The sequence below is a fragment of the Pyrgilauda ruficollis genome, unplaced genomic scaffold (genome assembly GCF_017590135.1).
Source record: "Pyrgilauda ruficollis isolate IOZ18807 unplaced genomic scaffold, ASM1759013v1 scaffold122, whole genome shotgun sequence".
NCBI classification, from domain to species: domain Eukaryota; kingdom Metazoa; phylum Chordata; class Aves; order Passeriformes; family Passeridae; genus Pyrgilauda; species Pyrgilauda ruficollis.
In genome coordinates this window covers 358,196-386,084 of record NW_024510544.1, presented here as the reverse complement: position 1 = coordinate 386,084, position 27,889 = coordinate 358,196, and the positions used below count along the sequence as shown (strand labels likewise).

Here is a 27,889-nt window from a genome sequence, read left to right as displayed (position 1 = left end):
GAGCCCGCAGCCGGCAGCCCCGGCGCGGCGCAGCCATGGGCAAGGACCAGGAGCTGGTGCAGGCGGTGAAGGCGGAGGACATCGCGGCCGTGCAGAAGCTGCTGCAGAGGCCCAAGCCCGGCAAAGCCAGTGAGTGCGGCGGCGGCGGGGCCGGGCGGGGGGCGGCGGTGCGGGGGGACACACGGAGGGGGGGCCCGCACGGGCACCGGCGTCGCAGCAGCGGGCGCGGCGGCTCGGGGCCGCATCCTAGCGCTGCTCCCGGGGCCCGGCCGCGATGCCGCCCTGCCCGCCCCGGAGCATCCCCGGCCCTTCCCCGGCTGCGGCTCCTCGCAGGCGGGCGGGGACCGTAGACGTGCCGAGGACCCCCGGCGGCGCCCCGGGAGGGGCGGGGGGCGCTGCCCGGCGTGGGTCTGTGCATGCCGGCGGGGCTCGGAGCATCCCCGGGCGCTGCGCGGGTGCGGAGCGCTGCAAAGGGGCTGCTCGCCGGTCCCAGGGCACCCCCGGCACGGTCGGGCTCCGGCCGGGCCGGCCTCGCCCCGTACCCGGGAGCAACTCCGGACCCCCCGGGAGCCGGGCCCGGTGCTCCCGAGGGTTTGGGCAGGGTTTGCGGCCGGGTGCGTCTGCGTGTGCGTGCAGCGAGTGTGCCCGGCCCGCGCGGGAGAGCGGTGGGGCTCGCTGCCCGCACACCTCTGCGTGTGTCCGCGCTGCCGCGGGTGCGTGTGCGGCTGTGTTTGGGTGCGTGGGGTGTTTGCGTGGCGGTGTGTACCCTGGCATCTGTGCGTTTGGCTGGGCTGTTGGTGTTTCTCGGTGAGGGGGTGTTTGGATGTCGCTCCGCGGGTATCTCCCGGTGCATCCCTGCGGCTGGCTGTGCTCGGCTCCGCGGGTGCGTGGCCAGGTGTGAGGCTGCGGGGGCGTGCGTGTGCCTGTGCGTGTGCGTCTCCGGGTGTACGTGTGTGTAGCTCCATGAGTATCTACTCGCTGTAGGATGTAACTGCTCCGTCGAGGCGTTCCGCCCGGGACTGAATAATTCATGGTGCTGATGCAGCCGCAGGTTTCAGGCCTGGTGCCGGGGACGAGCTGGGCGGCCGGAGACCGTCCCTGGGTATGGACAGGGACCACGGGGAGCACTCGGGTGGCTCTGGGTCACTGGACACATGGTCCCTCCGTTGCTGTGCCCACTGTCCCTCTCTGCAGGGCTGGCACTCCCCAGATGTGGGCACCCCTGGAGCTGTGCAGGACCGGTGAGGTGTCCGCTGTCCCTGGTCATGCAGGGCTGTTTCTGGCCAAGCAGGGCCAGCGTGGTGCCCCATGTCCTGGTGCTGAGCAGGGTTGGCATGGCACTCCTCATGTCCCTGCTCTGGTGTTGCATCCACTGTGTCCACGGTGCCACATGAGGCCAGCATGTGTTTCCTTGTGCCATGCAGGGCTGGCATGGTGTCCCCCACGTCCCCAGTGCCATCATTGCTGTCACTGCTGAGGGACTGTGCAGGGCAAGAAGAACCTCCAGCTGAGAGCCTGCTTCATCCCAACCCACCCCAGACACTGCTGCTGCCGTGGCCTCTTGGGGCAGTGTGTGGGCATGGGGACAACGCCTGGCCTGTGCCCAACATTGTCCCCACACACCCCTCTCCAGTCCCTGCTGGCCTGGGCACACAGCTGGCGTTGCTGTGGCAACAACCAGAGGTGCTTGAGTGCCAGCACCTTCTCCTGCATCCCTGTCCTTCCCAGTGCTCTGCTGCCTCTCCCAGGGCTGAGCCCTCTGGACACCAGGCACGATGGCCACGGGGCCAGCAGAGCTCCCTGTGCCAGGGTCACAGGTTAGGGACAAGGGACACCCAGTGGGGCTGAGCCTGCTGTTGGGATGGACACTCACCCCGTTCCCTTGCTGGGCAGCCCAGTGCCTGGACCCACCAGTGCCAGTTCTGGGCTCGTCTGGGGGCATTTCCCCACCAGACCCCACTCTCCCCTGGGGCAGCGGGTGCCACGAGTGCCGTGGGTGCCATGCTCCCAGCCTGGGGTGCTCAAGTACCTCTGGCCATGGCAGTGGGGCTGGAGTGGTGCCTGGAGTGTGAGAGCACCGAGCAGGGCTGTCCCCACGCCGTGGTGTCCCCACGTCCCCTCCAAGTTCCGGTCCCACGCACGCCTGCGGCGCTCCCCGCGCACCAGCAAGATTTGTAACTTAGCTCTGTTATCTGGATAATATCCTATTCATGTGGGGTTTAATAAACGAGATTTTAAAAATCCTTGTGTGAATTAGTGCGGGTTGCTATGGTGACAGGGGGCCCCGTTTGGTGTGAGTGTGGGTTCGGGCCCGGGCCGGCCGCAGCGCGCACCGCGCCTGCTTCCCGGGCATCCATAATTGATGAGGTTGTCTGAAAGTTGCGCAAATCAGATGCAGGGATTTGGCAGCGAACTGTTTCCCTCCCTGTCCCCTCCTTCTCGGTGCTACCTCGAAGAAATGTGGTGACTTGGCGTTTTCCCCTCGGCTCCAGCGCCGTGGGATGGGATGGGACCACGGGGTGTCTCCGGGAGCACCCGTGCCCCCTGTGCCATCCCTGTCCTGGGCACCTGGGGCTTCGGGCGGTGGGAGATGAGCTGTGCCACGCTGTGCCACGCAGAGGATCCACAGTTCCGTGGCTGTGGAGGGTTGGAGCGAGCTGGCTCCTTCCCTGTGGGGCCGGTGCTGCCAGGGCTCATCCACGTTGGGAACGGCTCCTGTGCGGTGCTGCCGGTGCTGAGTGTGGGACCTCCAGCCAAGGGTTGGATCCTCTGCTCCGGTTTCTCCTCCTGCCAGGCTGGGGGGCTCTGTAAAGCACCTCCACACATGGCAGCTTCGTGTGGCCAAGGAGATGTCCCAGCACGTGGCCCTGCAGTGCCAGGACAAGCACCCGGCATGGCAGGAACTGGCCGTGTGGGTGGAATCCAGGGCTGTGTCCTGTGGGACTGTGCTGCCCTCCCCATGCCTGGTCCTCAGTGCCATCCTGGTCCCCCAGGTTGCCATTAGGACTCGTGTCCTGGTGTGCTGTTGGTGTTGGGGCCACCCGGGGCTGGGTTAGCCACGCTGCCTGGCTGGGATCAGGGCTGGGCACAGAGCTCTGCATCCCCTGTGTCCTGCCATGTCAGGGTAGCCCTGGGTAAGCCAGCCCAGCCTGGTCCCACTGCCTGGGGTGCTGGTGCTGAGGCCTGGGCAGCTCTCAGTGTGTCCCCACTCTGAGCAGGAGAGCCCTGCTCCTGCACTGCCACCTGTGCCACCTGTGCAGGGCTCTGCATCCTGCCCTGCGTGTCACTGGCAGCAGCTCTGGCACCTCAGGGCTTGTCCCATCGGTCCCAGCCCTGCTGCCATGTGCAGGGAGCAGGTCCTGCCTGCCTAGGAAGGACCCTCAAAGCTCAGCGGTCCTGCTGTCCCGGGGGAGCCATCCTGGGATGTGAGTGGAGCTGCACTGGCTGGGCGGGGATGTTTCTTCACCGGTGCTCCAGGATTTGGGGACAGTGGGAAGCAGAGCCAGAGCGCCTGGGGACATGGGCTCTGGGCAGGGCCTTGCCAGCTGCATCCTGCCCTCCGGTGTGTCCTCCTGCACAGTGGCCAGTTAATTCTGGGTTTTCTTGCCTGCAGTTGATTGCATTCATAATCTGCTCTGATAACAGTATTTAATAAAACCGGGCTAATATGGCGCAGTTAGGAAATGTCTTTGACATTTTACAATTCAATTTCCATGCAGTAAAAGGCAGGGCAGATGCAAATCCAATTGTGGTGCAGTGCCCAGGGCACACGTGGCCGGCAGCTGCCGGAGCTGCCCGGTTCCCCCGGCCCTCTGGGAGAGCAGGAGCCTTCCCTGGGAGGCAGCCACCCACCCACCTCCTGCTGCTGCTCCCTGGACACTGGGCAGAACCTCCCTGCTGACAGAGAAACCCAGGCACAGATGAGCAGATGATGCTCACTGGAGTGCTGGAGTCCCTGGATGCTGCTGCCTCTGGAGCCGTCCAGAGGTGCTGGGGAGGACATCGGGACTGGGGGAAGAACATCGGGACTGGAGGAAGCACATCTGGACTGGGGGAAGCACATCTGGACTGGGGGAAGGGGCTGCAGGGCCAATCCTGTGGCAGCTTGGCCAAAGAGGTGCTGGGCCCGTGCATCCCCCATGGCATGGCCAGGCGCTGCTCCCACGCCTCCCCCCTTGCCCTTGGCAGGGATGGAGGGGCGGGATGCCAAGGGGATGGGCTGGGACGCGCGGGTGATGCCAGCACGGGGAGATGCCGGTGCATCCCAGGCGTGCCCCCGGCACGGGCTGTGCTCTGGGCTCTGCTGACAGGCAGGTTCCTGTCAGGGCCCAGCGGCTCCGGCTGCTGCCCGACTCCTCCACGTGTCAGCGGGTCCCTCATAAACTTCTTGGGGTTTCCAGCCCGCGTGCGAAGCCTCGCTCCTGGCAGGACTTGGCAGGTGGGCGAGAGCTGCTGTGTGCCAAGTTTCCTTCCAGGGGGGCACGACTGCTCAGCCTGGGGTGACTTCTCATTATTTCACATTTCTTGTCTCTGTGGCTGGGCCGAGCTGTGCGTGCAAACCCTCCCTGCCCCCTACCCCCAGCACAGCCCCCGTGCCCGGGCTGGCCGCAGGGTCCCTGCCCGGCAGGGGTGCTCTGGGGACCCGGGACACTTGGCCACTGCCATCGAGGAGCAGCGGGCCGCGGGCCGGCGGCTCCGTTCCCAGCTCCCTCACTGGCCTGGATTTCCTCTCAGCAGTCCCAAATTCACCTGGCTGGACACCAAGCAGCCCTTTGGCAGCCCCTCGTGCGGGGCTCTCCCACGGCTCTTTGCTGCACGAGGGCCTTGCTGCCCCTGTGCTGGGGGGACGTGGCAGGGCCAGGCTGCACCCAAGGGTGACAGTGCTGGCACTGGGCAGGTCTGAGTGCTGTGCCCTGAGCTTCTTTCCACAGCCGTCCGTCCCAGTCGCTGCCAGCCCATGGTGGTTTCCAGTAGCCAGGCTGGCGTCTGGCTCCTCTCCTCCTCTCTGCACTCCGTTTAACCCTTCCTTCCCCTTTCCAGCTGCTGGGAATGGCTGTGATCAGTCCCCTGCCCATCTCGGTGTGCCCAGGTGCCCCCAGCCCCTTCCCCCTCCCCAGGTGTCTGCAGTGGCTGCAGTAGCAGTGCCTGGGGATGCCAGTCCATGGTGGTGTGCCAGGGCCCGAGGGGTCCCAAAGCAGTGCTGGGTGCACAGTGAACACATTCCTGGGCTCATGGCAAGTGGGAGCTGTGGCAGTGCTGGTGGGGTGAGTGCTGGAGGGGAGGGTCCAGCTTTTGGGTGATACCTGAGGTTGTTTCCCACTGGTCTGTCTGTCCTGCTGCTGGTGCTGGCTGGTGTGTGCTGGGAATGGTGCTCAGCCCTGTTGGGAGAATGCTGAAGAATAAATTTGCTGATATTTAGTGACTGGTGCTGGTCCTGCTGGGCCAGGCTCCCGTTCCAGTGAGGGAGAGGCATTGGGAAGCAAAACTCAGGAGTGCCTGCACGGACACTGCTGTTCTCTCACTGTTTTGTGTCCTGCTCCTGGCCAAGTTGCTGCAAGGCTGGGCCATGCCCAGCAGGTCACCGAGCCAGTGTGCAGCACTGGTGTCACCCCTGCCCTGGCTCACCATCCCGTCCCACATCTGGGGGGACTCGCCCTCCTGGCTCTCCTCTTCCCAGCGGGACGGGGCCAGTGCAGCCCACCTGGCACAGCAGTGATGCCCCCCGCGGGCTGGCTCATCCTGCCGGGCTGAGAGGGATCTTTAAGCTCTAATGAAATGTTAATAGTATTTTCCAACTCAATACGGGAGTAGAAAATGAGGTGTTTAATGCTGGGCTCTGCAGCGACAGGAGCAATCAGCCTGAGAAATGGGAAGCTGGGATGCAGAGCTGGCCTGGCCTCGGCCTGACAGCCCCGTGCTGCCGGGACTGCTGCGGTGATGGATGGGAGCCGGTGCTGGCCGAGCCATCCGGTGGGGCAGCCCCGTGCTGCGAGGCCGTGGGAGAGCACCTGGCCGGGAGTGGCAGCTCTGCCCTGCTCTCCTTGGGTGTCCCCACCAAGGTCACCGCCGGCGCCTGGAGAGCGCCGAGCAGCCGGAGGTGGCTGCGGGGCCGGGATGCCCCGGGGCGCAGCAGGAGGAGAGGAGCCCCGCGCTGCGCCCTGCCGTGGTCTGTGTCAGATGGGGATGGTGCCCAAGCAGCCACCACAGGCTCTGCTTCTCGGCGCTCGGGTGGCTGGGTGCCCCTCTGCATCCCTGTGCATCCAACACTGGGCACACGTGCATCCTGTGCATTCCCCGGCCCCTGTGCATCCTGTGCATGCCCCAGCCCCTGTGCATCCTGTGCATTCCCCAGCCCCTGTCCATCCTGTGTGTGCCCCAGCCCCTGTCCATCCTGTGCGTGTCTCAGCTCCTGTGCATCCTGTGCATGCCCCAGCTCCTGTGCGTGCCCCAGCCCCTGTCCATCCTGTGCGTCCCCCAGCTCCTGTCCATCCTGTGCAACCCCCAGCTCCTGTCCATCCTGTGTGTGCCCCAGCCCCTGTCCATCCTGCGCGTGCCCCTGTGCATCCATGTGAACGCGTGTGCATCGTGTGCCCGTGTGCCTCTGCCCAGGACACGGGGATGGCTCCTGCCAGCCCTGCACCTCCCCTGCAGCGCTGCCAGCCCACCGGGAGCAGTGTGAGCTGATCTGGGCTGCCTGCACACAGATGTGCACACGTGTGCACACACCCAGAGCACACCAGGAGCTGATCTGGGCTGCCTGCACACAGATGTGCACACGTGTGCACACAGAGCAAACCCGAAGCTGGTCTGGGCTGCCTGCACACACATGTGCACACGTGTGCACACAGAGCACACCAGGAGCTGGTCTGGGCTGCCTGCACACACATGTGCACACGTGTGCACACGCTCAGGGCACACCAGGAGCTGGTCTGGGCTGCCTGCACACACATGTGCACACGTGTGCACACGCTCAGGGCACACCAGGAGCTCCCGCCTCTTCCCAGCGCCGCCGCAGCGTGCCGGGTTCATGGGAGGGCAGTGATCACCGCCGTGTCTTGGTTAATGACGCTTTAAGATGCACAAAGCTCCAGGTCCCGCCCTGCAGCCAGCGTGGACAGGGTCCGTCCTCCCAGGGATCTGCCGCGCAGAGGGGATGAGGAGGGGGAGGAGCTGGGGAGGATGAGGATGGGGATGAGGATGAGGATGGGGATGAGGATGGGGATGGGCCAGGATGGTCTCTGCCCCAGGGTGGAGGTGAGTAGTGCGTATCCAGCTCTCCCTGCTGCCGTGTCCCAGGGAGATGCAGTGCCAGCCGTGCTGGGATGGAAGGCCGGGCAGACACAGGTGACAGCGGCCCTGAGCAGCCAGGTTCCCATCCCTGCCGTGCCAGCCTCGCTGTGCCAGCAGCGGCTCCTTCCAGCCGGGGTGATTACCGACAATTACCTGTTTGCCACAGGCTGGCAATTAGGGCTCCCTGTAAGCGACACCAACATTCATTTCCGCGGAGACGAGAGTGGGCGTGCGGCTGGCACCGGGCACGGCGGGCGGCTGCCACGCTCGGTGCCGGTCCCGCGGAGCTGAGCACACCCCTCGTGTCCCACCCGTGGGGCACAGGCAGCACATCCCTGCGCTCTGCAAGCTCCTGCCCGTCCGTGCTGCCGCTTCCCCGCGTTCCTGGGTGCCCTGGGCCGAGTCACCAGGGAGCTCCTGCTCAGCAGAGCCCCGTGTGGTGCTCGGGGGGCTGGGGAGGCTGGCACTGCCCCAAAGGGGTCCCGCTGATGCAGCGTGGCTTGGCCTGGCTCCACGGTACCACACGGCAAAGGTCAGGTGAGGATATGGCTTGGGAATACAGGGAGGGAGCGGGAATCTCCACAGGAGCTGCTGGGGGTGCTGGGTCCCCCGGACAGCTCCAGCCCCGGTGGGTCGGCTCTGCCCCGTGTCCCTTGTCCCTGCCTGCCCCGGCAGCCCACAGGCTCAGCCCCGCGCCATCCCAAGGGACTGAAAAGTTTCCTTTTCGTAAAAATAAAAGCATCACAGTGGAGCCCCTGCTGCCTCTTGAAAGCTGCATTTAAGCTGCTTCCTGCAGCCCCAGGGGACAGCGCTGCGCGGTGACTCAGGCTGCCAGAGCCCAGCCAGCCTCCAGTGCGGATTTCGCCCCTCCCTGGAGAAGGGTCTGCCAGGGACAGGCATCCGGAGCACCTGTACCTGTGCTGGGCACATGGGCAGCATCCCCCAAAAGTGCCTTGGGATGTGGGGAATGGCGCTGGGCAGCGGGGCACACGGCTGTGGGTGTGCAGCTGTGGTGGGCAGCTGTTATCCAGCTGTGGTGGACACTGGGAGACCCAGCTGTGGTGAGAGGTGTATGTCCAGCTGTGATGGGCAGTGGACATCCAGCTGTGATGGACACCAGCTGTGATCCAGCTGTGGTGAGCGATGTCTGTCCAGCTGTGGTGGGCAGCAGCTATCCAGCTGTGCTGAGTACTGCTTGCAATGGCTCCATCCCATCCCAGGCACCTCTTAGCCCCAGGCAATCCCTTTCCCTGTACAACGAGCTTCCCGGTGCATTATTTATACAGTCCAGATCGATGGGAAGATGATAACGGCTTCATTAGCATCTGAGCATCGCCGGCCCCAGCGCCTGACACGACCTTGGCTGCAGGAGTACAAGCTTTTCCCTGTCAGGAGCAGCTCCCCGGTGTCACCGTCATCACCAGACCCAGCCAGGGCTGCCGTGGCTGCCCCGGTGGGGTCCCCCCCATGGCACATGCCGCCGTGGGGACCCCATCCTCGCAGTGAGGATAAGACACCCCCATGCCAGTGCTCCTCGTGCAGTGCCCGTTGTTTGCGTGGCGCTCGTTAGCAGGGATATAATTAAGAGCAGCTATTTTGGATGCTTCCTTCATCCGGCAGCTCCCAGCGATGCCGCTGCAGGATCCTCCCCCCTGTCTCTGAAACAGGCGCTTGCCTTGAATGTCTTCCCTGTGGATATTGGCTGCTTGTGGGGTCCTGTTGTGTTTGTGGGGGGCACACGCAGGGGTCCGGCTGCCCACGTGAGCTGGGGAGTGGGGAAGCAGCAGGGATGGGGCTGGAGGGGAGTGGGGTCACCGCAGAGGGGAGAGGGAAGGGATGGAGAGGAGGGTTTGGGGGGTTCTCCCGGCTGATCCGCTGCCGCCATGCTGGGGAGGGGGCAGCAATGCTTTCCCCTCATTAAGTAGATGTTGATTTAGCGGAGGCTGGAGCCATCTGCTTGGAGCTGCTGCCTGCTGCCTGCCGTGGGGAGCTGGGTGAGGATGTGCTTCGTCAGCGGGGGCTTGGCCGGGAGCCCCCACGCTCGGGCCGGGCATCGATCGCTGCTGGCACCGCGCTGGCTGCAGACGCAGGGGCTGGCGCATGGGCACGTGAGGGGGTGCTGGGAAGGGAGAGGAGCCCCCTGAGGAGTCCCACCATGTGGGGCCGTGGCCTTGGACATGGGGCAGCCTGGCACAGGGGTTTCACTGCAGCATTGGGGTGTCCAGAGCTGTGCTTGGCCACTGGGGTCCCACCATGGCATACACTGGTCACCTGGGCACTCCATACAGCGTGTTCTGGGATACCTGGAGCAGTGACTGGCACAGTGCTCTCCCCGTGGCATGTACTGGGATTCCTGCTTGGGCATGGGGTCTCCTCATGACCATGCATTGCAGTGCCCAGAGCTGTGGCTGGCACGGGGGGCTCCTCATGGCTGTGCATCGCAGTGCCCAGAGCTGTGGCTGGCACGGGGGTCTCCTCATGGCCATGCATTGCAGTGCCCAGAGCTGTGGTTGGCACAGCGGTCTCCTCATGGCTATGCATCACAGTGCCAGAGCTGTGGCTGGCACGGGGGTCTTCTCATGGCCGTGCATTGCAGTGCCCAGAGCTGTGCTTGGCACAGGGGTCTCCTCATGGCTGTGCATCGCAGTGCCCAGAGCTGTGGCTGGCACAGGGGTCTCCATGTGGCCGTGCATTGCAGTGCCCAAAGCTGTGGCTGGCACGGGGGTCTCCATGTGGCCATGTATCGCAGTGCCCAGAGCTGTGCTTGGCACAGGGGTCTCCTCATGGCTATGCATCACAGTGCCAGAGCTGTGGCTGGCACGGGGGTCTCCTCATGGCGTGCTCCAGGACACCCAAAGCAGCTGCCAGGCACAGTGCCAGGAGGCACGGTGACACATGGCTGGACCCTGGGGTGGGCAGAGCGGGCTCCCCGTGCACAGCCCCTGCACGTGCCAGCGGCTCGTGCGTCGCCCGCGCCGCGGTGCCCGCCGGGGCCGTGGCTGCCGCAGGGCCGGGGGAGCCGGGGCCGGCGAGGAGCTCGCTGCACGCGGAGCGCGGGGCTCAAGCCAAGCGTGATTTAGCTCCTGCAGTCGCTGTGTTCGAGTGAAGCATTTCTGGTGTCGGTGGCAGGGCCGCTCCCCCGGCGGGGCTCACGCCGGCAGGCGCCGTTTGTGGCTGGCGTCGATGGCAGACCTGCGGCTCCCGGGGCACACCGCAGCCACGGGGGATAGCTGCACCCCGTGGTGCCAGGGCCTGTGTGTGCCCCCCTTTCCTGGGGCTGCCATCGTGGGGTGCAAACTGATCTGAGAATGGTGGAGAGCTGGGCCATGAGACGTCAGTGATCTCACATGGCACAACCTGAGCAGCCCATGAGCAGCCAAGAGGGGACATTGGGGTGTCCCAAGGATGGTGGTGGGGCTCAGGCTGTCTGAGCAAAGATGTGCCACCCCTGCAGCAGCACCTTCCTGATGGCACCTGGGTGGAGAGGGCAGGATGGTGACTGCAGGTGCTCGGTGGTCCCTGCCACCCCTCCAGTGACCCCAGCAGAGAGGACAGCCAGGGACACAGGGGGTGCTCCTTGGCAGTGTGGCCATGAAGGAGCTCTGCCCTCCTCCCCACCGTGCCCATCTCCTTTTGTAGCCGGTATTTTTAATTGGAAGCACTCATCTCCCTTCTCTCTCCCTTGTTAGTGGAAGAATGTTCCTTGTCATTAATTCCCAGCCATTAATGAGCTCTCCTGGCTCTTGTTACCCCCAGACAGGCTGCAAATCTCACTGTGGACCTGGTGACCAAGGCACCCATCCTCCTCTCCTGCTCTGGGAACCAGGGTTTTTCTGAGACCCCAGCTGGGCTCCGTGCTCCAGCTGCCTTCGGCATGCTGACGGCCACTTCCAGAGCTTTAAGGAAAGTCAAACCACTGCATGGCTGGAAGTCACTGACTAAGCACTTGGCACGGGCAGTGATGGAAGTGCTAAACAGATTTTGGCAGCCGCAGCCTCTCCTGCAGGTGCAGGGAGGAAAAATTTGCCTCTACGGTGCGTTGGGGCGAGGGTGGTTCGGTGATGCCGAGGGTGGCACGTGCCTGGGCATCACCAACGGTGCCAGCACCGCACCCCGCTGCCCGGGCATTGCCCCATGCCAGCCCCTCGCTGGGATCAAGCCGTGGGAAAGGCCAGGCACCGCAGAGCTGCTGACAGCCGTCCCTCAGTCCGTCTGTCCGTAGGTCCGTCTGCAAGGAGCCATTAGCGGGAGCGGGGCCCGTCTCGGGGCCGGAGGTTGGAGCCAGTGCCGGGCACGGTGCCGCTCCTGCGCCCACGGCTCCTTTTGTCCGCTGGCCTTTGCATCCCTGGGGGCAGCTCGGCCCCTTCTCCTGGGAGCTGGCTCTTGGCGCGGGGCGGCAGCGGAAGCGGCGCTGGGCTCCTCTCCACCGCGGCTCAATGGCACCTTTGTTGGGGATGCTGGCGGCAGCACGGGGCTGCCGGGGACTGGGTCAGCCCTGGTGTCACAGGGGCTCTGCCCACCAGTAATGTGCAGCTCTACCCAGGGGAGCATGGGTGTGCTATGGCAGGGATGGGATGTGGGGGCTTCTGTGGCATTCCTATCCCTCCCTACGCCCTGGGGACACCGTGGTGTCCCTGTCCCTCTCCAGGCGCCCTGCAGTGCTCCTTCTCATCCCACATGAGGCACCTCAGCTGGGAGGAGAGCCTGGGGACCTGGTGGCTGGAGGGTGGTTGCTGTGGCTGATAGAACCCGTCCTCTGCAGCTGTCACCTGTCACAGCGGGCTGTGTCAGCATTAGCAAACGTCCTGCAGCTCAGACAGCCTGGGGTGCAGGAGGGAGCCAGCTCTGGGTGCCAGAGCCTCTGTCCTGGCCACTCCTGGGTCCATCTGTGCTGCGTGGCCTGGGCAGGGCTGGCTCAGCCGCCCCCCTGCTGCTGGTGCCCTCTGAGCCCTGTTTGTCCATGCGGAGGCTCCTGGGCTGCGGCACAGCCCTTGTGTCCAACAATTCAATAAACACAGGGACACTGACGGGGGGACGTGGTAGAGGGGAGAGAGCAAGGCCATGGCCAAGGTGCACAGGGAATGCCTCTCTGGCCCCACATTCCCCTTCCCTGCCTGAAGTGGCCCCTTCCAGCTTCTCCCAACTAGATCTTGTTCCTGGCTTCGGGTGCCTTTGCCCATTCTCCCTGCCAGGCCATGCAGCCTTTGGGTCCTGTCCCATGGACTCAGGGCTGTGCTGGAGCTGTGCTCGCTGTGTTGGGCTCAGGGGCTGCTGTGTGGGTCCCCAACCCGGGCTCTGCCGTGCTGCTCCCACCCTCCTCTTCCTTCTCCTGCTCCCGCTGGAGCAGCTCACTGGAAAGCCTGAGTGGCATTTTTCGGGTAAATCTTATGTAAATCTGGCTCCATCCTTCCTCGTGCTGCTAATTGGATTGCCCCAGCATGGTTTAATTTCCCAGAAGCGTGGGGAGGGCAGTGCCAGGGGGGTGGGGGTACAGGGGAACGTGCTGGGCTCTGCCTGCCAGGGGCTGCACGGGGCCGTTCTGGAGCCTCAGCCAGGTGGAGCAGCCGGGGGGGAACCCCAGGGAAACCAGGGGAGAATGGGCAGAACCTGGTACCAGGAGGAGCCCCCGGGCTCTGCCACCTTCAGCAGGGACCCCCACCCTGAGCCTCCTGCCTGCAGGTTCAGGTTCAGATTCAGCCTCACGCAGCACCTGTGGAGCCACAGGGAGCCCCAGCTTTGGTAGGCAGGGAAACCTGGAGCTGCCACCACGTCACCTCCCTGGTGTGCCTGTGTCCCTGAGCCACCTCCTCTAACACCCTGTCCCCTTCCCTCCCTTCCAGAGCTCCTCGGATCAGCAAAGAAAGTCAATGTCAACTTCCAGGACACGGACGGGTGAGTGGAGCCCAAGCCCGGGTGTGGGTGCTGTGGGGTGCTGTGAGCAGGGGGTGCACCTGCTCTGGGAGTGTCTGTGTGGGAATGCCAGGCTCTCCAGCTGCCAGCTCTGGCCCCCGTTAGCCCACGGGGCTGAGCCCTGCCTGCCCCCAGAGCCGGTGCTGGCCTGGAGCAGCCAGGGCACCGGCGGAGGCAGAGGCAGGGCTGTGCCCCACATCTCACCACGCTTTTCCCAGCCCTGTGGGGCTCCTCGGGAGCTCAGCCCTGTGGGCTGCCGGGTGGGAGAGCCGTGACCCCGCCAGGCACCGGTGGCACTCCACAGCCACATCCAACGGGCGGGAGCGGCAGAAAGGGGCCGAGCACCCCTGCTAATCACACTAATGAGGCTGCAGGGAGGCAGCGGGGCCCCGCACGGGGGGCTGCACTGGGAGTGCTGCTTGTGGGGCTGGGCAGCAGCTGTCCCCGGCTCCCCCTGCCCTGAGATCCCCCTTGAGCGGGGCAGCAGCACGATGTGATGCCACTTGTCCCTTTGGATGGCTCTGCCGTGCCAGGGAAATGCCAGGGAGAGCAGCAGCTGGTCAGCAACGGGACACCACGGCCCGGGGGTGTATGGCCACAGCAGCCGGGCTGCCACCTCATCCTCGGTACCGAGATGATGGCAGTGGGCATCCCCTGGCACCTGCCAGCTCATCGCTGTGCTGGGGGCAAGGGGGCATCACCCCAGGGACCACCTCGTGCTCTGCAGAGCCAGCAGGCCACGGGAGGGCTGAGCATCGTGGCAGGGCTGGGGAGCTGCAGGCAGGGCACGGCTGGAAGGTTCAGGGGGTGCTGAAGCACGAGGGGAGCAGCCTCCAGCCTCCAGCGCTGCTCCTGGAAAGGATCCCCCGGGATCCAGGCTGCAGCTCTGTGTGAGCTCAGCCAGCCCCGTGCCTCAGTTTCCCCATGCCGGCAGTGCTGGTTTGCTCCCGGCTGGGGGTGCCGGGGGTGAGCACCGTGCTGGTGTCCCCGTGCTGGCCCCGGTGCCCTGCTCGTGGCCGAGGTGGCCGGCTGGGCCATGAGGAGCCCGAGAGAAGCCCCCGAGGCAGCCCCGGGGCAGGCTGCGATTTGCACCATCTTGAGCGGATTTCAGCAGGGCGCTGGAGCGGAAAATGTTGACATTTCCCAGGCAGACGCTGGGGATCGGCCTCCTGTGCAGGCTGTCTGCTCGCATCGCCGCTCCCCGCCGGGGATCGCGGCCGGCAGCTCCGCGGGCACGGCCGTGCCTGCGGCCTGCTCCCCGCGGGACGAGTCCCCTCAGCCAGGGGCCTGGGGAAGAGTGCCAGGGGGATTGTCACCCACACCTGCCCCTCGGGCACCGGGCAGCCAGAGGGGCCAGTGTGTCCTGGGGGCTCCACAGCCCATTCATGCTCCGGTGACAGCGGGGTGGCCCTGGGGAGGGGATGGGGATGGGGTAGCCCTGAGGAGGGGATGGGGTGGACCTGAGGAGGGGATGGGGATGGGGTGGCCCCGAGGAGGGCATGGGGATGGGGTGGCCCCGAGGAGGGGATGGGGACAGGGTGACCCTGGGAAGGGGATGGGGACACTGTGCCCGGCCAGGGCCCGGAGCAGCGGCGCGGTGGGTGCCGGCACGGTGGGTGCCAGCGCAGCCGCACGGAGGATGCCGCTGCCGGGAGCACAAGTAGGTCAGCTGCTGGCCTGCTTCCCAGGCTCCGGGAGCTGCGAGAGCGGAGCGGGTGCGGGGCCGGGGGCTTTCCCCAGCCCACAGGCAGGCCCGGCACCGGGCAAGGCAGTGCTGCCATCTGTGCTCATGGCCGCGCTGCTGGGGCCAGCCTGGGGGAAGTGGGTCAGTGGGGAGGGGGCTCCCCGGCACCCCCAGCCTCGGTGCCTGCCCTGCCCAGCACCCCCAGCCCGGCGGGGTCTCAGCATTGCCAGCCCCGCAGCAGCTCTCGCCCTAAAACCCACAGAGGGGTCTGGGGGTGGCTTTCCCTGGGACACGTGCACGTGGAGGGCAGAGCAGGTGCCCGGGGTGCTGCAGAGGTGCAGGTTTGAGGCCATGGTGCTGGGCAGGGTTGGCAGGGCTGTGGAGGGGACAGGCCAGTGGTCCCTGACACCAGCCCCATCCCCAGGTTCTCGGCTCTGCACCATGCAGCTCTTAACGGCAACACAGAGCTCATCTCGCTGCTGCTGGAGGCACAGGCTGCCGTGGACATCAAGGACAACAAAGGCGAGTCCCCGGCTCCTGGAGACCCCCTGCCCCGTGCCCCCCTGCCCCGTGCCCCCCGCAGGCTCTGTGTTGGCACACGGAAGGCTCATGGCTTCTTGCCCCTGCAGGCATGCGGCCCCTGCACTACGCGGCCTGGCAGGGCAAGAAGGAGCCCATGAAAATGGTGCTGAAGGCAGGTTCCTCTGTGAACATCCCGTCGGACGAGGGCCAGATCCCCCTGCACCTGGCAGCACAGCACGGGCACTACGACGTGGTACGGAGAGGCACGGGGCTGGTGGAGGGGGCTGCCACCCCTCTGCCCCTGCCCTCACTGGGTCGGGGTCTTGCTTGCCCCCAGTCGGAGATGCTCCTGCAGCACCAGTCCAACCCCTGCATCATGGACAACTCGGGGAAGACGCCCCTGGACCTGGCATGCGAGTTTGGCCGCGTCGGGGTAAGTTCTCGCAGGGTTGGGTGTCCTCAGAGGAGGACTGGGAGGGGACAGGGGCACTGTCAGGTCCCGGGGCCAGGGACAAGAGCACTGTAAGGTCCCGGGGACAGGGGCACTGTGAGGTCCCCGGGGCAGGGACAAGGGCACTGTTAGGTTCTGGGGGCAGGGGCACTGTGAGGTCCCAGCGGGGACAGGGACACTGTGAGGTCCTGGGGGCAGGGACAGGGGCACTTGGAGGTCCTCGGGGCAGGGACAGGGACACTATGAGGTCCCCAGGAGCAGCTGGAGGGGCACAGAATGGCCGGTGCTGGGGTGTGCAGTGCCACCACTGCAGGGGAGCTCTGGCTGCTGGCAGGGGGGGAGGTGGGGCCGGGGGCTGCAGCCCCGGGGGGCGGCCGAGCCGCCCTTGCAGCCCTGCTCCGTCTGTGTTTGCTGAGCCAGGTGGTCCAACTGCTCCTGAACAGCAACATGTGCGCGGCACTGCTGGAGCCCAAACCGGGGGACACCACCGACCCCAACGGCACCAGCCCCCTGCACCTGGCCGCCAAGAACGGCCACATCGACATCATCCGGTGGGTGCCGCGGGCAGGGGTGGCAGCACCAGTGCCCCCCCGTGCCCCGCTGACCCCGCTGTCCCCCCGCAGGCTCCTGCTGCAGGCTGGCATCGACATCAACCGGCAGACCAAGGCGGGCACGGCGCTGCACGAGGCCGCGCTCTGCGGCAAAACGGACGTGGTGCGGCTGCTGCTGGATGTAAGGGCCCCCCTCGGCACCTCCAGATGCCCCCAGGCACCCCCAACCCAGCCGGGGGGCTGTGGGAAGGGGGTTAGCCCACAGCTGGGGGCTCAGAGCAGCTTGTGCAGCTCTCCCAGGGAGCAGAGCTGAGGGTCCTAGAAGGGATACGCCAAGGCACGGAGGGTCCTGGGGGGTGCACACCCAGGGGTGAGGGTCACAAGGGGGGTACACACGAAGGTCTGAGAGCTGCGCCCTCCAGCTGCTGGTCTGCTGGTGGCCTAGGGAGTCCCAGGGGTGGCAGGATGGGGACCAGCCTCCTCCCAATCCCTCTCGGTGCCATTGCAGAGCGGGATCAACGCCCACGTCAGGAACACCTACAACCAGACGGCTCTGGACATCGTCAACCAGTTCACCACCAGCCAGGCCAGCAAGGAGATCAAGCAGATGCTGCGGGGTAGGGGGTCGGAGGGCACGGAGTGGCCATGCTGGCACGAGGGGCGCCGGGCTGGGGGTGCCACCCCCCGTGGGGTGAGCGGCCGATGACGCTCCCGTTCTGCCCCGCAGACGCCTCTGCAGCTCTGCAGGTCCGGGCCGTCAAGGACTACTGCAACAACTACGACCTGACCAGCCTCAACGTGAAAGCCGGGGACGTCATCACCGTGAGTGTGGCCGGGGGGGCCGGGGACATCCCGGTGGCAGTGGCGGCCCCTGGCCCGGCCCCTGACCCGGCCCCTCCCGCAGGTGCTGGAGCAGCACGCGGACGGGCGCTGGAAGGGCTGCATCCACGACAACCGCACGGGCAACGACCGCGTGGGCTACTTCCCCTCCAGCCTCGTCGAGGCCATAAGCAAACGAACAGGCAAATAATCCCCCCCTACACCCCCGGGGAGCCCCGTCTGGCTTTGGTGGGGACCGGGGTGTCGGGGGCTGCAGCGGTGAAGGCAAAGCGGGGCCATGCCCCTCGTGCATGTGGGGTCGGTGTCCCCGCCGTGTGCATGGGGACGGTGCCTGAAAGTGTGTGGGGTCAGCGTCCTCATCGTGCCTGTGGGGCTGGTGCTCCCACTGAGTGTGCAGGGTCTGTGTTCCCGTTGTGTCTGTGGGGTCGGTGTCTTGGGGGGTGGTGCTGGCAGCCCTGGGGTGCTGGAGGGTCAGCTCTGGGGTGCTCGAGGGTCAGCCCTGGCTGCCCTTGGGCTGGGGGAGGTGTTTGAGGTGCATGAGGAGACCCGGGGGTGTCACTGCGGTTTGGGGGGATGGGCACAGCAGTGGGGTGGCAGGAGCTGGTGCTCAGGGTCTGTGCAGGGGCTGGGCACCAGTGCCAGGGAGCTGATGCTGCCACACAGAGACCGTCTTTCCAGCCAGGGGCCATCTCAGGGATTGGCCCCTGCTCCCCTGCCCTGTGGCTGCCTGTTCCTGTCCCCATTCCCACTGTGATCCCTTTAGGCTCCTGTGCAGCCCCTTGCGATGTCCCTGGGCCGTGCCCTCGGCCAGGAGAGTCCCAGTGGGGCTGGTGCCTCTGCAGGCAGCATTGAAAGGCCCCACATCAACCATCTCACCCCAGCCCTGGGACCGGATCCTGGGGACAGCCACACCATGGGCACATGGGCAGGGCATGGTGGCACTTGAGCAGTGTCTCAGGAGAGTGGCAGCACAAGTGCCTGCTGGGCAACCCACAGTGTTCCTGGAGGCACCTGGTGCTGGACAGGCAGGGACAAAGCCACCCTCCAGGCACGCCTTGTATGCCAGTACCAGAGATGCCATCCATGTCTCCTGGGCTGTGCTCTGTGGCTCCTGGGCTGCGGCTGGCCCACAGCAGTGCTGGCCAGGCTGGGGAGTTCTGTAGCCACCGTTCTGGCTGTGCTGGGGCAGCAGCGTGGGGTGCAGGCGCCGTGTCACAGCTCACCCCCTGGACACGGGGGTGCTGCAGCCCCAGCCCGGCCCTGCGGGGAGCAGGACCCCGGCAGCCTGGCTGTGCCACCCGGCGAAGCCTGGCTGTGCCACCCGGTGAGCTGACCCGCGGGGCTGTGCCAGTGTCCGTGCCGGCTCGGCGGGATGTGCCCGTAGCCTGCGCCGGGCTGTGCGTGTGCTCCCGCTGCCGCTCCTCGGCTCTGCCCTGCATCGCCTGGGTCTCGGTTCTGGCTTCTCCACGTCCCTTTGGTCGCTCTTTTGATTTGCTGCCTTTCCCCCCCTTTCTTATATTTTCTTTAATTTTCTTTCCTTTTTTTTTTTTTTTTTTTCCTTCTTTTTTGGTGGCACTGAGCGTGTCTCTATTATTTGGATTCTTTTCATTTTGTCTCTTGTTATGTTTTATTATCAGGTTCATGGGAGACTGTAACAATCCCCCAACACTTCCAAAAGATCCCGCTCCCGGCTTACGGGGCTGCTGTGCTAAACGGTGACGCCTCGTCCCATCCGTTCCATTCCCTGCCTCCACCTCCACCTCCACCACCACATTCCCATCAGACTCTTTTCAGTTCCTTTGGCTATCACAGGCTCTCCCCTAGCAGTGCCGACGAGCCGCGTTACGGACAAGGTAGTTCACCGCTCGCTTCGTGCTCTCCATGGATTTTCCTTCCTTTTCCTTTAAAGCGTGTGTCGAGTCTTTTCTCTCTGCTCGGCCTCTCCCCCTCACCGGGGGCTGTGTGTGCATGCAGCTGTGCATGCGCCTGCATGCGTGCGGTGGGGGCAGCGGGGGCACTCGGGTGGCACACGTGTGCCATCGCTCCCCCCACACCCGCTCCAGCGCCGCTGGCACACCGTGTGCCAAGGCACAGCCACCTTCCCCACCCCGCTGTCCCCGTGGTCCCTGCGCTCCTGTCCGGGTGCGTGGGCACCCCCAGGGCACTCAGAGCCCTGTGCCAGGGCAGGGCTGGCAGCGCAGTGCCACGGCTCTGTGCCACGGGCTCAGGGATCCTCTGCTGGCCACAGCCTCCCTGCAGGGCCCAGCTCTGCCCAGGTCGTGGCTGTGCACGCGGAGCTGGAAGGGGCTGCGGCTCTGGGGACTCTCCCAGGGGATGCTCTCGGGGCTGGCTCAGCGCAGGCAGAGCCCAGCTGAACCCTGGGGACCGTCCCCAGGACACAGGCAGGTGATGATGCTGCAGGGCCGTGCGTCAGGAACACCCAGGAGCAGGGGGTTGCAGGGGTGCACTCCTCGATGGCTGGGGCCAGGGGGCTTTGCACATGCCCTGGTGGCAGCGGCTAAGGAGGTTGTGCTGGGGGCACTGGGTGGCCGTGCTGGCACTGGGGACAAGGGAGCACTTCTTTTCCCTGAGGCTTTCTCTCCTGCTGGGGTGGCATGGAGCTGCACAAGCCCAGGCTCCTCTTGGTGTGAGCGTGGCATGCGCAGCTCAGGGATGTCCCAGCCTGATTTGGTGAGGCTGTTTGTCCCCTGCTGTGCTCCTTCAGTGCATTTATCACCTTGTGCCACCTGTCCCCTGCTACTGTTGGTGCTGCTGGAGTGAGCAGCTCCGTGAACAGAGCTGGCCTGGTTGGCAGTGGGGTGACAATGTCCCACAGCTGGTGGCAGGGTGGCAGTACCCCATGGCTGGCAGTGAGGTGGTAACACCCCATGGCTGGTGGCGGGGCGGCAGTGCCCCGTGGCTGGCAGGACAGTGGCGGAGCCGTGGTGGGGCCATGGCAGCACTGGCCTTGTAGGGCTGTTGTCTGTCTCACCTGATGCTGTTTTCCCCCCTGGTGCAAGTGGGACCTGGCAGAGGTGGCCAGCACAGTGAGCTGGTGAGGAGCCATGCCCTGGGGTGACCCTCAGGCTGTGCCCCAGAGGAGGTCCAGGTCCTCTCATCCACTGCTGTGTCCCCTGTGTGTCACCAGGGTTTCAGCACCTGGTGCTTGGCCCCGCATGTCCCCTGTGTCCCCACAGATGAGTGCAGGCAGCTGCAGGGACATGGCCAGCACTGCCTGGGACAGGGGACAGTGGGGTGGGAACCCTGCTTCCCACTGCTTGAGTTTGCCCAGCTCCCTTTGTTCCTGCACTGGGTCATGTCCCCATCTTGTCCTGTGAAGGGATGACAAAGTCCTTGTCCCTTGTCCAGGCTCAGCCAGGGCACTGGAACACCCCACCATGGGTCTGTCCCTGGCTGGCAGTGAGGAGGGGCTGCTCTGCACGACGGGGCCAGGGCTTGTCACTGTCACCTCTGCCATCTTGGCATGGAACAGGGCCCTAGGATGGCTCTGGCATCCCTGGGCACGGACACAGCCAGGGTCCCCACACCTCCCCTGTGGGGCTGTTCCCACGTGCAGCAGCGCCAGTCCCGGGGCCGTGGTCATCTCCCCGTGCCACACCCGTGCGAGCCCGGCGCAGAGCCACGCGCCTGACGGGTGCTCTCTCTGCTCTGCCACCAAGGGTCCCGCGGGGCCGACATGAGCCCGTCCCACCTGTCACCGTCGCAGGGCGGATCGGCCACGCCAGCCCCCGCCGAGGAGATCTGGGTGCTGCGGAAACCCTTCGCAGGTACGGCGAGCGGGCACCCGCTGGGGCGCGGAGCACCTGGCTCCAGCGGGGCACGGCCGCCCGTGGTGTCCCCTAACGGCGGGGCTCGGAGCCCTGACAGCCTCTCCTCTGTGCAGGTGGTGACCGCAGCAGCCTGGGCAGCACGGGCAGCGTGGCCTCGGCGCGCAGCTCGGGGAGCGGGCAGAGCGCGGGCAGCGGGGCGCACGCCCTGCACGCCGGCTCCGAGGGCGTCAAGGTAAGGCGAGCCCCGGGGCGGCCGTGCCAGCTGCTGTTGGCTGCAGTCCTGCAGCGTTTGCTGCCTGCCCTGACCCCAGCTGCTGCTTCACCAGGTGCTGTGCACTCTCATCCATACCCTGTGTGCCACCAGCTACGCCGTCACCGACAGCGGCCACCAGCGTGTCCCCTCCACCCGGCCCCTGAGTGCTGCCCCTGAAAAACATTCCACAGGTCCATCAGGGCCGCTGTGCCATGTCTCTGCTGCCACTCGCAGGGACCTCTGCACTGTGCTCTGCCCTGCCCTGCACACGCTGCTGCCACGGGCACAGCACACTGCCACCAGCGCACTACTGCCACTGGCATGGCGTGCTGCCACTAATGCACTGCTGCCACCAACACGGCACACTGTCACCAATGCATCGCTGCCACCAGCCTGGCACACTGTCACCATGCACTGCTGCCACCAACATGGCACACTGTTACCATGCACTGCTGCCACCAGCACCGCGCATCGCGCTGCACGCTGCCCTGGCACCTCTGGCACAACAGCCCTGCACTGCCCCTGGGCTGTCCCATTCCCTGGCAATGGCACCTGCCAGCCCAGCGACCCCAGCACCCGCCAGCCCACGTCCCCTGGCACCCTGCCTGCCATGCCCACGTGCCCCTGAGCCACAGCACGCTGCCAGCCGGGGGGCTCCGTCCCGTGGGCACAGGGCACCCCGCAGCCCATGCCGGCAGCCCGGGCTGGGCATGTGCCAGGCTGGCTTTGGGGTGCGGCGGTGCCGTGGGCTCCTGCTGCCGGCAAAGCACCATCTGCTGCTCCCGCTCCCCCCGCTGCCGCCGAAATCTGCTGCAACCCTCCCTGCCCACCCTCGCCCGAGCTGGCAGCACCCGCAGCACCCGCAGCACCCACAGCATCCACGGTACCCGCGACACCCGCGACACCCGCGACACGCACCCCCGGCCCGCGGCCCCCTCCGCCCGCCTCACTCCTGCCTGCTCTCCCCCCTTGCCGGGGTGTTTTTCAGCTGCTGGCAACGGTCCTTTCCCAGAAGGCTTCTGCGCAAGAGTCTGCCGTGGGCGATGGGCCGGCCAAGGCGCAGGACATCCCCGCAGGTGCGTGCTGCGGCCGCCCGGCTGCCGGAGCAGGAGGAGCCCTGGCCGTGCCGTGGATCCAGGGATTTGTCTTTTTTTTTATTGCCACGGCACCCGTCGCCAGAAGAAAAACGTGTGGGTAAAAAATGACTCTCTCGCCTTTCGGCTGCTGCCAGGCCTTCTCCTGCCTCGGTTAGTGGGGGCCCGTGGGGGGCGGGGGGCGGCGTGGGGCGGGCAGAGGGGGCACCGATGCTCCCCGGCCCCTTCCCTTCCCTGGCCCCCCGCCAGCCCTGCTGGAGCCCGAGCGGGGTCCCCCCCCCCGGGCCCGGGCGGGGGCCCCCCCCCCCGCCACCGCCGTCCGGGGGGCTGCGGGGAGCACGGCCATGCCACCGGGGTGCCCACGCCACGGGAGTGGCATGTGCCCGGGAATCGGGGGACAGACGGGAGATGCACACGTGGGGGTGGGCGCGGGGGGATGCCCGGAGCTGGCCGGGCTGCGGGGAGGCAGAGAGACCTGGGGAGGGGGATGCGCTCAGGGGAGGGGGGTGGACACGCGGGGAGGGGGGTGCAGACGTTGCTAGGGAGAGGGGGAAACATGCCGGAGCGATGCAGACGCAAGTGGGATGCAGACGTGAGGGAGATGCACACGGCAGAGGGATGCACATGTGAGGAGGATGCCCACGCGAGAGGGATGCGGATGCCCGAAGGATGCACACGCAGGGAGGATGCACGCACACACACACGCACACACACACACACTGAAGATGCAGTTGCTGGTGGGGGGGAAGGGGCTTCTCTTGTTCATCCTGATCAGAAACATGCGGGGAAAATTTCAGGGCAGCCCTCCTTACCCTGGAGGGAGGGCACCAAGGGATGAACAGCTCGTACGAGCCTGCCTGGCGGGTGGCAGGGCCAGAGGAGCGGGGCCAGAGGGTTTTGGGCAGAGGGACCCCTCTGGCTGCTGCCTGGGCTCCGGGGACACTGGCTCTGGAGGACAGTCTGGCTGAGTCCCACTGCTCGGGGCCACGCTGGGTGCAGCAGCTCGCCTGCCCCTCCGCGAGGAGCAGCACCCTGTCCGGGGACCGCGGCTGCTCCGGGCTGCTGTGGGCCCGGTGTCGCCCTCCTGCACCTCTCTTGGCCCCGCCAGCCTGGGGCTGTGGCTGTGGCATCCCGCCCAGGGCAGGGCTCGGCTCTCCCTTCCACCAGAGCCCGGGGCTGGGCAGCCCCCGCCGCGCTGACCGCTGCCCCTCCGGCAGGTTCGTCGCGGTCGCAGAGCGTGGCCAGCTCCCCCTACGCCCCCCAGCCCCCCGCCGAGCCCCAGCTGAAGAAAATGGAGCCGCCGTCAGAGGGGAAGGTGAGCAGAGAGCGCCGGGTGCTGTGGGGAGCGTGTGGTGGGGACAGCTTTGGGGGACATGGGCAGGAGTGGCGGGTCCCCATCCCCAGAGCTGCCCCCGTCCATCTGTCCCTCTCGCCCCAGAGCTCGGAGGCCGTGTACCAGTGGCTCTGCAAGTTCCAGCTGCAGCTCTACGCTCCCAACTTCATCAACGCCGGCTACGACATCACCACCATCAGCCGGATGACGCCGGAGGTGGGGCCGGGGGCGGTGGGAGGGAGGCATGGCCGGAGCAGGGCAGCACTGACCCCTCCTCTCTGCCCCAGGACCTCACGGCCATCGGGGTCACCAAGCCGGGGCACAGGAAGAAGATCGCCTCCGAGATCAACAACCTCAACATCCCCGAGTGGCTGCCCGAGTACAAACCGGTGAGGGCGGTGCAGGGCCAGGGGGACAGAAGCCACACCCATGGTGGCAACCAGTCCCCTCCTGTCTTCCGGGGGGTGGCACTGGACAAGGGTGGGAGCTGGCTCCATGGTCCCAGAGCTGCCCACATCCCCTCCAGGCAGCTCCCCAGGGAGCATCAGGCTGCTGCCAGCTGTCACCCCTGTGGATGTGGCACTGTGACACTCCTCCTGCCCCAATGCCTGGGCACAGTGAGAGGCTTCCATGGGAACAGGACTGGCAATAGCCAAGGATGCTTGTGGGGCACAAGGATCCTGGGGCTGGGATCCCTGAGCAAGACGGGATCTCCTATGGGTGCTGGGGTGCCTGGGGTGGCAGGGGCAGACCCTGCTGCCAGCTGGTGCTGAGCCGTGCCCCGCACCCCACCCCAGGCCAACCTGGCGCTGTGGCTCTCCATGATCGGCCTGTCCCAGTACTACAAGGTGCTGGTGGAGAACGGCTACGAGAACATCGACTTCATCACCGACATCACCTGGGAGGACCTGCAGGAGATCGGCATCACCAAGCTGGGTAAGGCCCCGCGCGCGGCGCTGGCTGCGGTGGCCTTGGCGGTGACACTGACGGCACGTGCCGCCCCCAGGCCACCAGAAGAAGCTGATGCTGGCGGTGAAGAAGCTGGCGGAGCTGCAGCGCGCCGAGCTGGGCAAGTACGAGCCGGGCACGCTGAAGAGGAAGGCGTCGGGGCCGAGCCCGGAGGTGCTGGCCATCGAGTCCCCCCCGCCGGAGCCGCCCGAGTGCCAGTCGCCCAAGATGACCACCTTCCAGGACAGCGAGCTCAGCAGCGAGCTGCAGGTGGCCATAACGGGCGAAGGCCCCGAGGAGGCCCCCGAGAAGGCGGCGAACCCCTCGGCCCCCGGTTACCGCTCGCCGCCGGCGCTGGGCGGCCGCGCCCGGCTGATGAGCAGCTCGCAGGAGCTGCTGGGGGACGGCCCGCGGGGCCCCCCCGCCGCCGCCATCTCCAAGAGCCAGGAGTACCTGGCGGAGGGGGCCGGGGAGAGCCCCCCTGCGCCGCCCAAGGAGAGCCGCCCGCCCCGGCACGGCCACCCCGTGAAGCGCGCCAGCGTGCCCCCGGTGCCCGGCAAGCCCCGGCAGCCCTTCCCGGCCTCCGCCGGGCAGCTGACGCCGCCGCAGACCCCCGGCAAGGCACGACCCTCGTCCCCGCAAGGCCCGGCGGCCCCTCACGCCACCGCCAAGGTGAAGCCCACCCCGCAGCTGCTGCCGCCCGGCGAGCGCCCGGCATCGCCCCGCTCCCTGCCCCAGTCGCCCACGCACCGCGGCTTCGCCTACGTGCTGCCGCAGCCCGCCGAGGGCGAGGCGGCGCCGCCGGGGGTGCCCGTCCTGCCCGTCTCGGTGCCCGTGCTGTGCCTGCCGCCGGCGGGCGAGGGCGAGGAGGAGCCGGGCAGGCCGAAGAAGCGGGCGCACAGCCTGAACCGCTACGCCGCCTCCGACAGCGAGCAGGAGCGGGACGAGCTGCTGGTGCCGGACGCGGGGCCCTACGCCACCGTGCAGCGCCGCGTGGGCCGCAGCCACTCGGTGCGGGCACCCGCCGGCGGCGACAAGAACGTCAACCGCAGCCAGTCCTTCGCCGTCCGCCCCAAGAAGAAGGGACCCCCGCCGCCCCCTCCCAAGCGCTCCAGCTCTGCCATCTCCAGCGCCGGCATGGCCGAGGACTTCCCCAAGGAGGGTGAGGGCGAGGCGGCCGTCGGAGCCCCGAGCGCCGAGGGCGAGGGCCGCCGGGAGCAGCGGCGGGCGAGCGACCTGGGCGGCAGCGTGGACACGGGCAGCGCCGGCAGCGTGCGCAGCATCGCGGCCATGCTGGAGATGTCCTCCATCGGCGGCGGGGCCCGCGCCCTGGCGCTGCAGAAGCCGCACGTGGCAGCCGGGCCGGGGCCGGTACCGGCCAAGGCGCCCGAGGGCTACTACCTACAGCCCGGGCCGCCCCCGGGCAGCCCCGACCGCGCCCGCGTGGCCACCGTCCTGGCCACCGTCAAGCATAAGGAGGCCATCGGGCTGGACGGGGAGGTGGTGAACCGGCGCCGGACCATCAGCGGCCCCGTCACCGGGCTGGTGGCAGCCGCCCGCCGCGAGCGCGCCGACAGCGTGCGGTCGGAGGCGGCCGCCGACGGTCCCGGCGAGCGGCTGCGGGTGGAACGCGGCGGCTCCCCCGACGGCATCCCGTTCGCCGAGGACGGCACCCTCACCATCAAGCAGCGGCCGCGGCCCCTGGGACCGGCCCGCGGGGAGACGGGCGAGGGGCTGTCCCCGGCCCACCGCCACGGGGACCTGGCCAAGGTGGAGGCCAGCGCCACGCTCAAGCGGCGGATCCGGGCCAGGCAGAGCCAGCAGGACGGCGTCCGCTTCGTCCTCACCGAGTCCGACACCGTCAAGCGCCGGCCCAAAGCCAAGGACAAGGAGCCGGCGCTGGAGCCGGCCACGCTCGCCGTGTACCAGAACGGCACCGGCACCGTGAAGCGGCGGCCGGCCTCGGAGCTGAGCGGGGCTGAGCCGCCGCCCACCCCGCCGCCCGCCGCCCGCCCCGACGGCCCCGAGTTCGTCCCGCCGCCCGCCGAGCCCAAGAAGCCCTTCAAGCCGCCGGTGTCCCCCAAGCCCGTGCTGACGCAGCCGCCTCAGAAGATGCCTGGGCCGCCTGTGCCCGTCCCCAAAAAGGTGCCCATCCCAAGCCCCGGCAGCCCAGGTAGGTGCCCCGCCAGCCCCCGGGACGGGCGCTCCGCGGGGCGGACGCCGGGGGTCCCAGCCGGCCCCGCCGCCCTCCTGCCCCTCTCCCTTCTCTCCGCAGAGGTGAAGCGGGTCCATGGCACGCCGCCCCCGGTGTCCCCCAAGCCCACGCCGCCCCCCACGGCGCCCAAGCCCCCCAAGCCCCACGCCGCCATCCAGTCGGTGAGCGCCAGCTCCACGCCGGCCCCGTCGCCAGCCCGGCAGCTGAGCCCCGCGGCCAAGCCCTCCAGCACGCCGCCCTCGCTCTGCTCCAGCCCCGCCAAGCCCCTGTCGCCCGGCGCGCAGCCCCAGCAGGTGCCGGTGAAGCCGCCCCGCTCCACCATCGCCAGCCCGTCCGTGGACAGTGGCGGTCCCGAGCTGGCGCAGCAGAAGCTGGAGGAGACGAGCGCGTCCCTGGCCGCCGCGCTGCAGGCGGTGGAGGAGAAGATCAAGCAGGAGGACAGTCAGGCGGCAGAGTAAGGGGCTGCAGGGGTGGGTGGTGGGCCCCGGGAGGGTGTGAGGCCGCTCGGTGTCCCCGAGCACAGGAGGCCAAAATGGACCGTGCACAGGGGTCAGGCTGTGACACCACGGTGCGAGTGCGGAGGTGCTGGGGGACACTGGTGGAGCACAGATGGCCATAAGGACCATGCACAGGGGTCAGGCTGTGACACTAAAGGACATCTTGCTGGAGCAGCATGGGCAGGGGGACCCGGGCATGTGGGTGCCCTGAGGACTGTTTTGCAGAGGGGACACTGGGGACATGGAGCTAGAACATTGTGCCATGGCACTGGGGACACAGTGCTGGGCACCACAGCTCAAAGGGGCAGGAGTGCCATGCCGTGGGGCCCAGGGGGCTGTGCCATGTCTCCGTCCCTGCCTGCCCTGACCTGTCTCTGTCACTCCCCAGCTCGGCCGTGGAGTCGAAGAGCACCGTGAGCATCCTGGACGACATCGGCAGCATGTTCGACGACCTGGCGGACCAGCTGGATGCCATGCTGGAGTGAGGGGCGCCAGGGCCCCGAGAACCTC

General features: G+C 67.2%; 1 protein-coding gene across 1 annotated transcript; it reads left to right on the top strand.

Annotated features, from left to right (window-relative positions):
* The first annotated feature begins 35 nt into the window (after nt 1-35).
* Nucleotides 36-27,889, top strand: CASKIN1 (CASK interacting protein 1). The gene is made up of 20 exons (XM_041490392.1): nt 36-129; nt 13,131-13,182; nt 15,309-15,406; nt 15,514-15,659; nt 15,744-15,839; nt 16,278-16,408; nt 16,481-16,589; nt 16,917-17,025; nt 17,136-17,230; nt 17,313-17,430; nt 20,929-21,036; nt 21,153-21,271; nt 22,281-22,368; nt 23,604-23,701; nt 23,825-23,935; nt 24,007-24,108; nt 24,517-24,655; nt 24,726-26,840; nt 26,943-27,336; nt 27,768-27,889. The coding sequence occupies exons 1-20, from the start codon at nt 36-38 to the stop codon at nt 27,862-27,864; spliced, it is 4,419 nt and encodes a 1,472-aa protein (XP_041346326.1). The 3' UTR covers nt 27,865-27,889.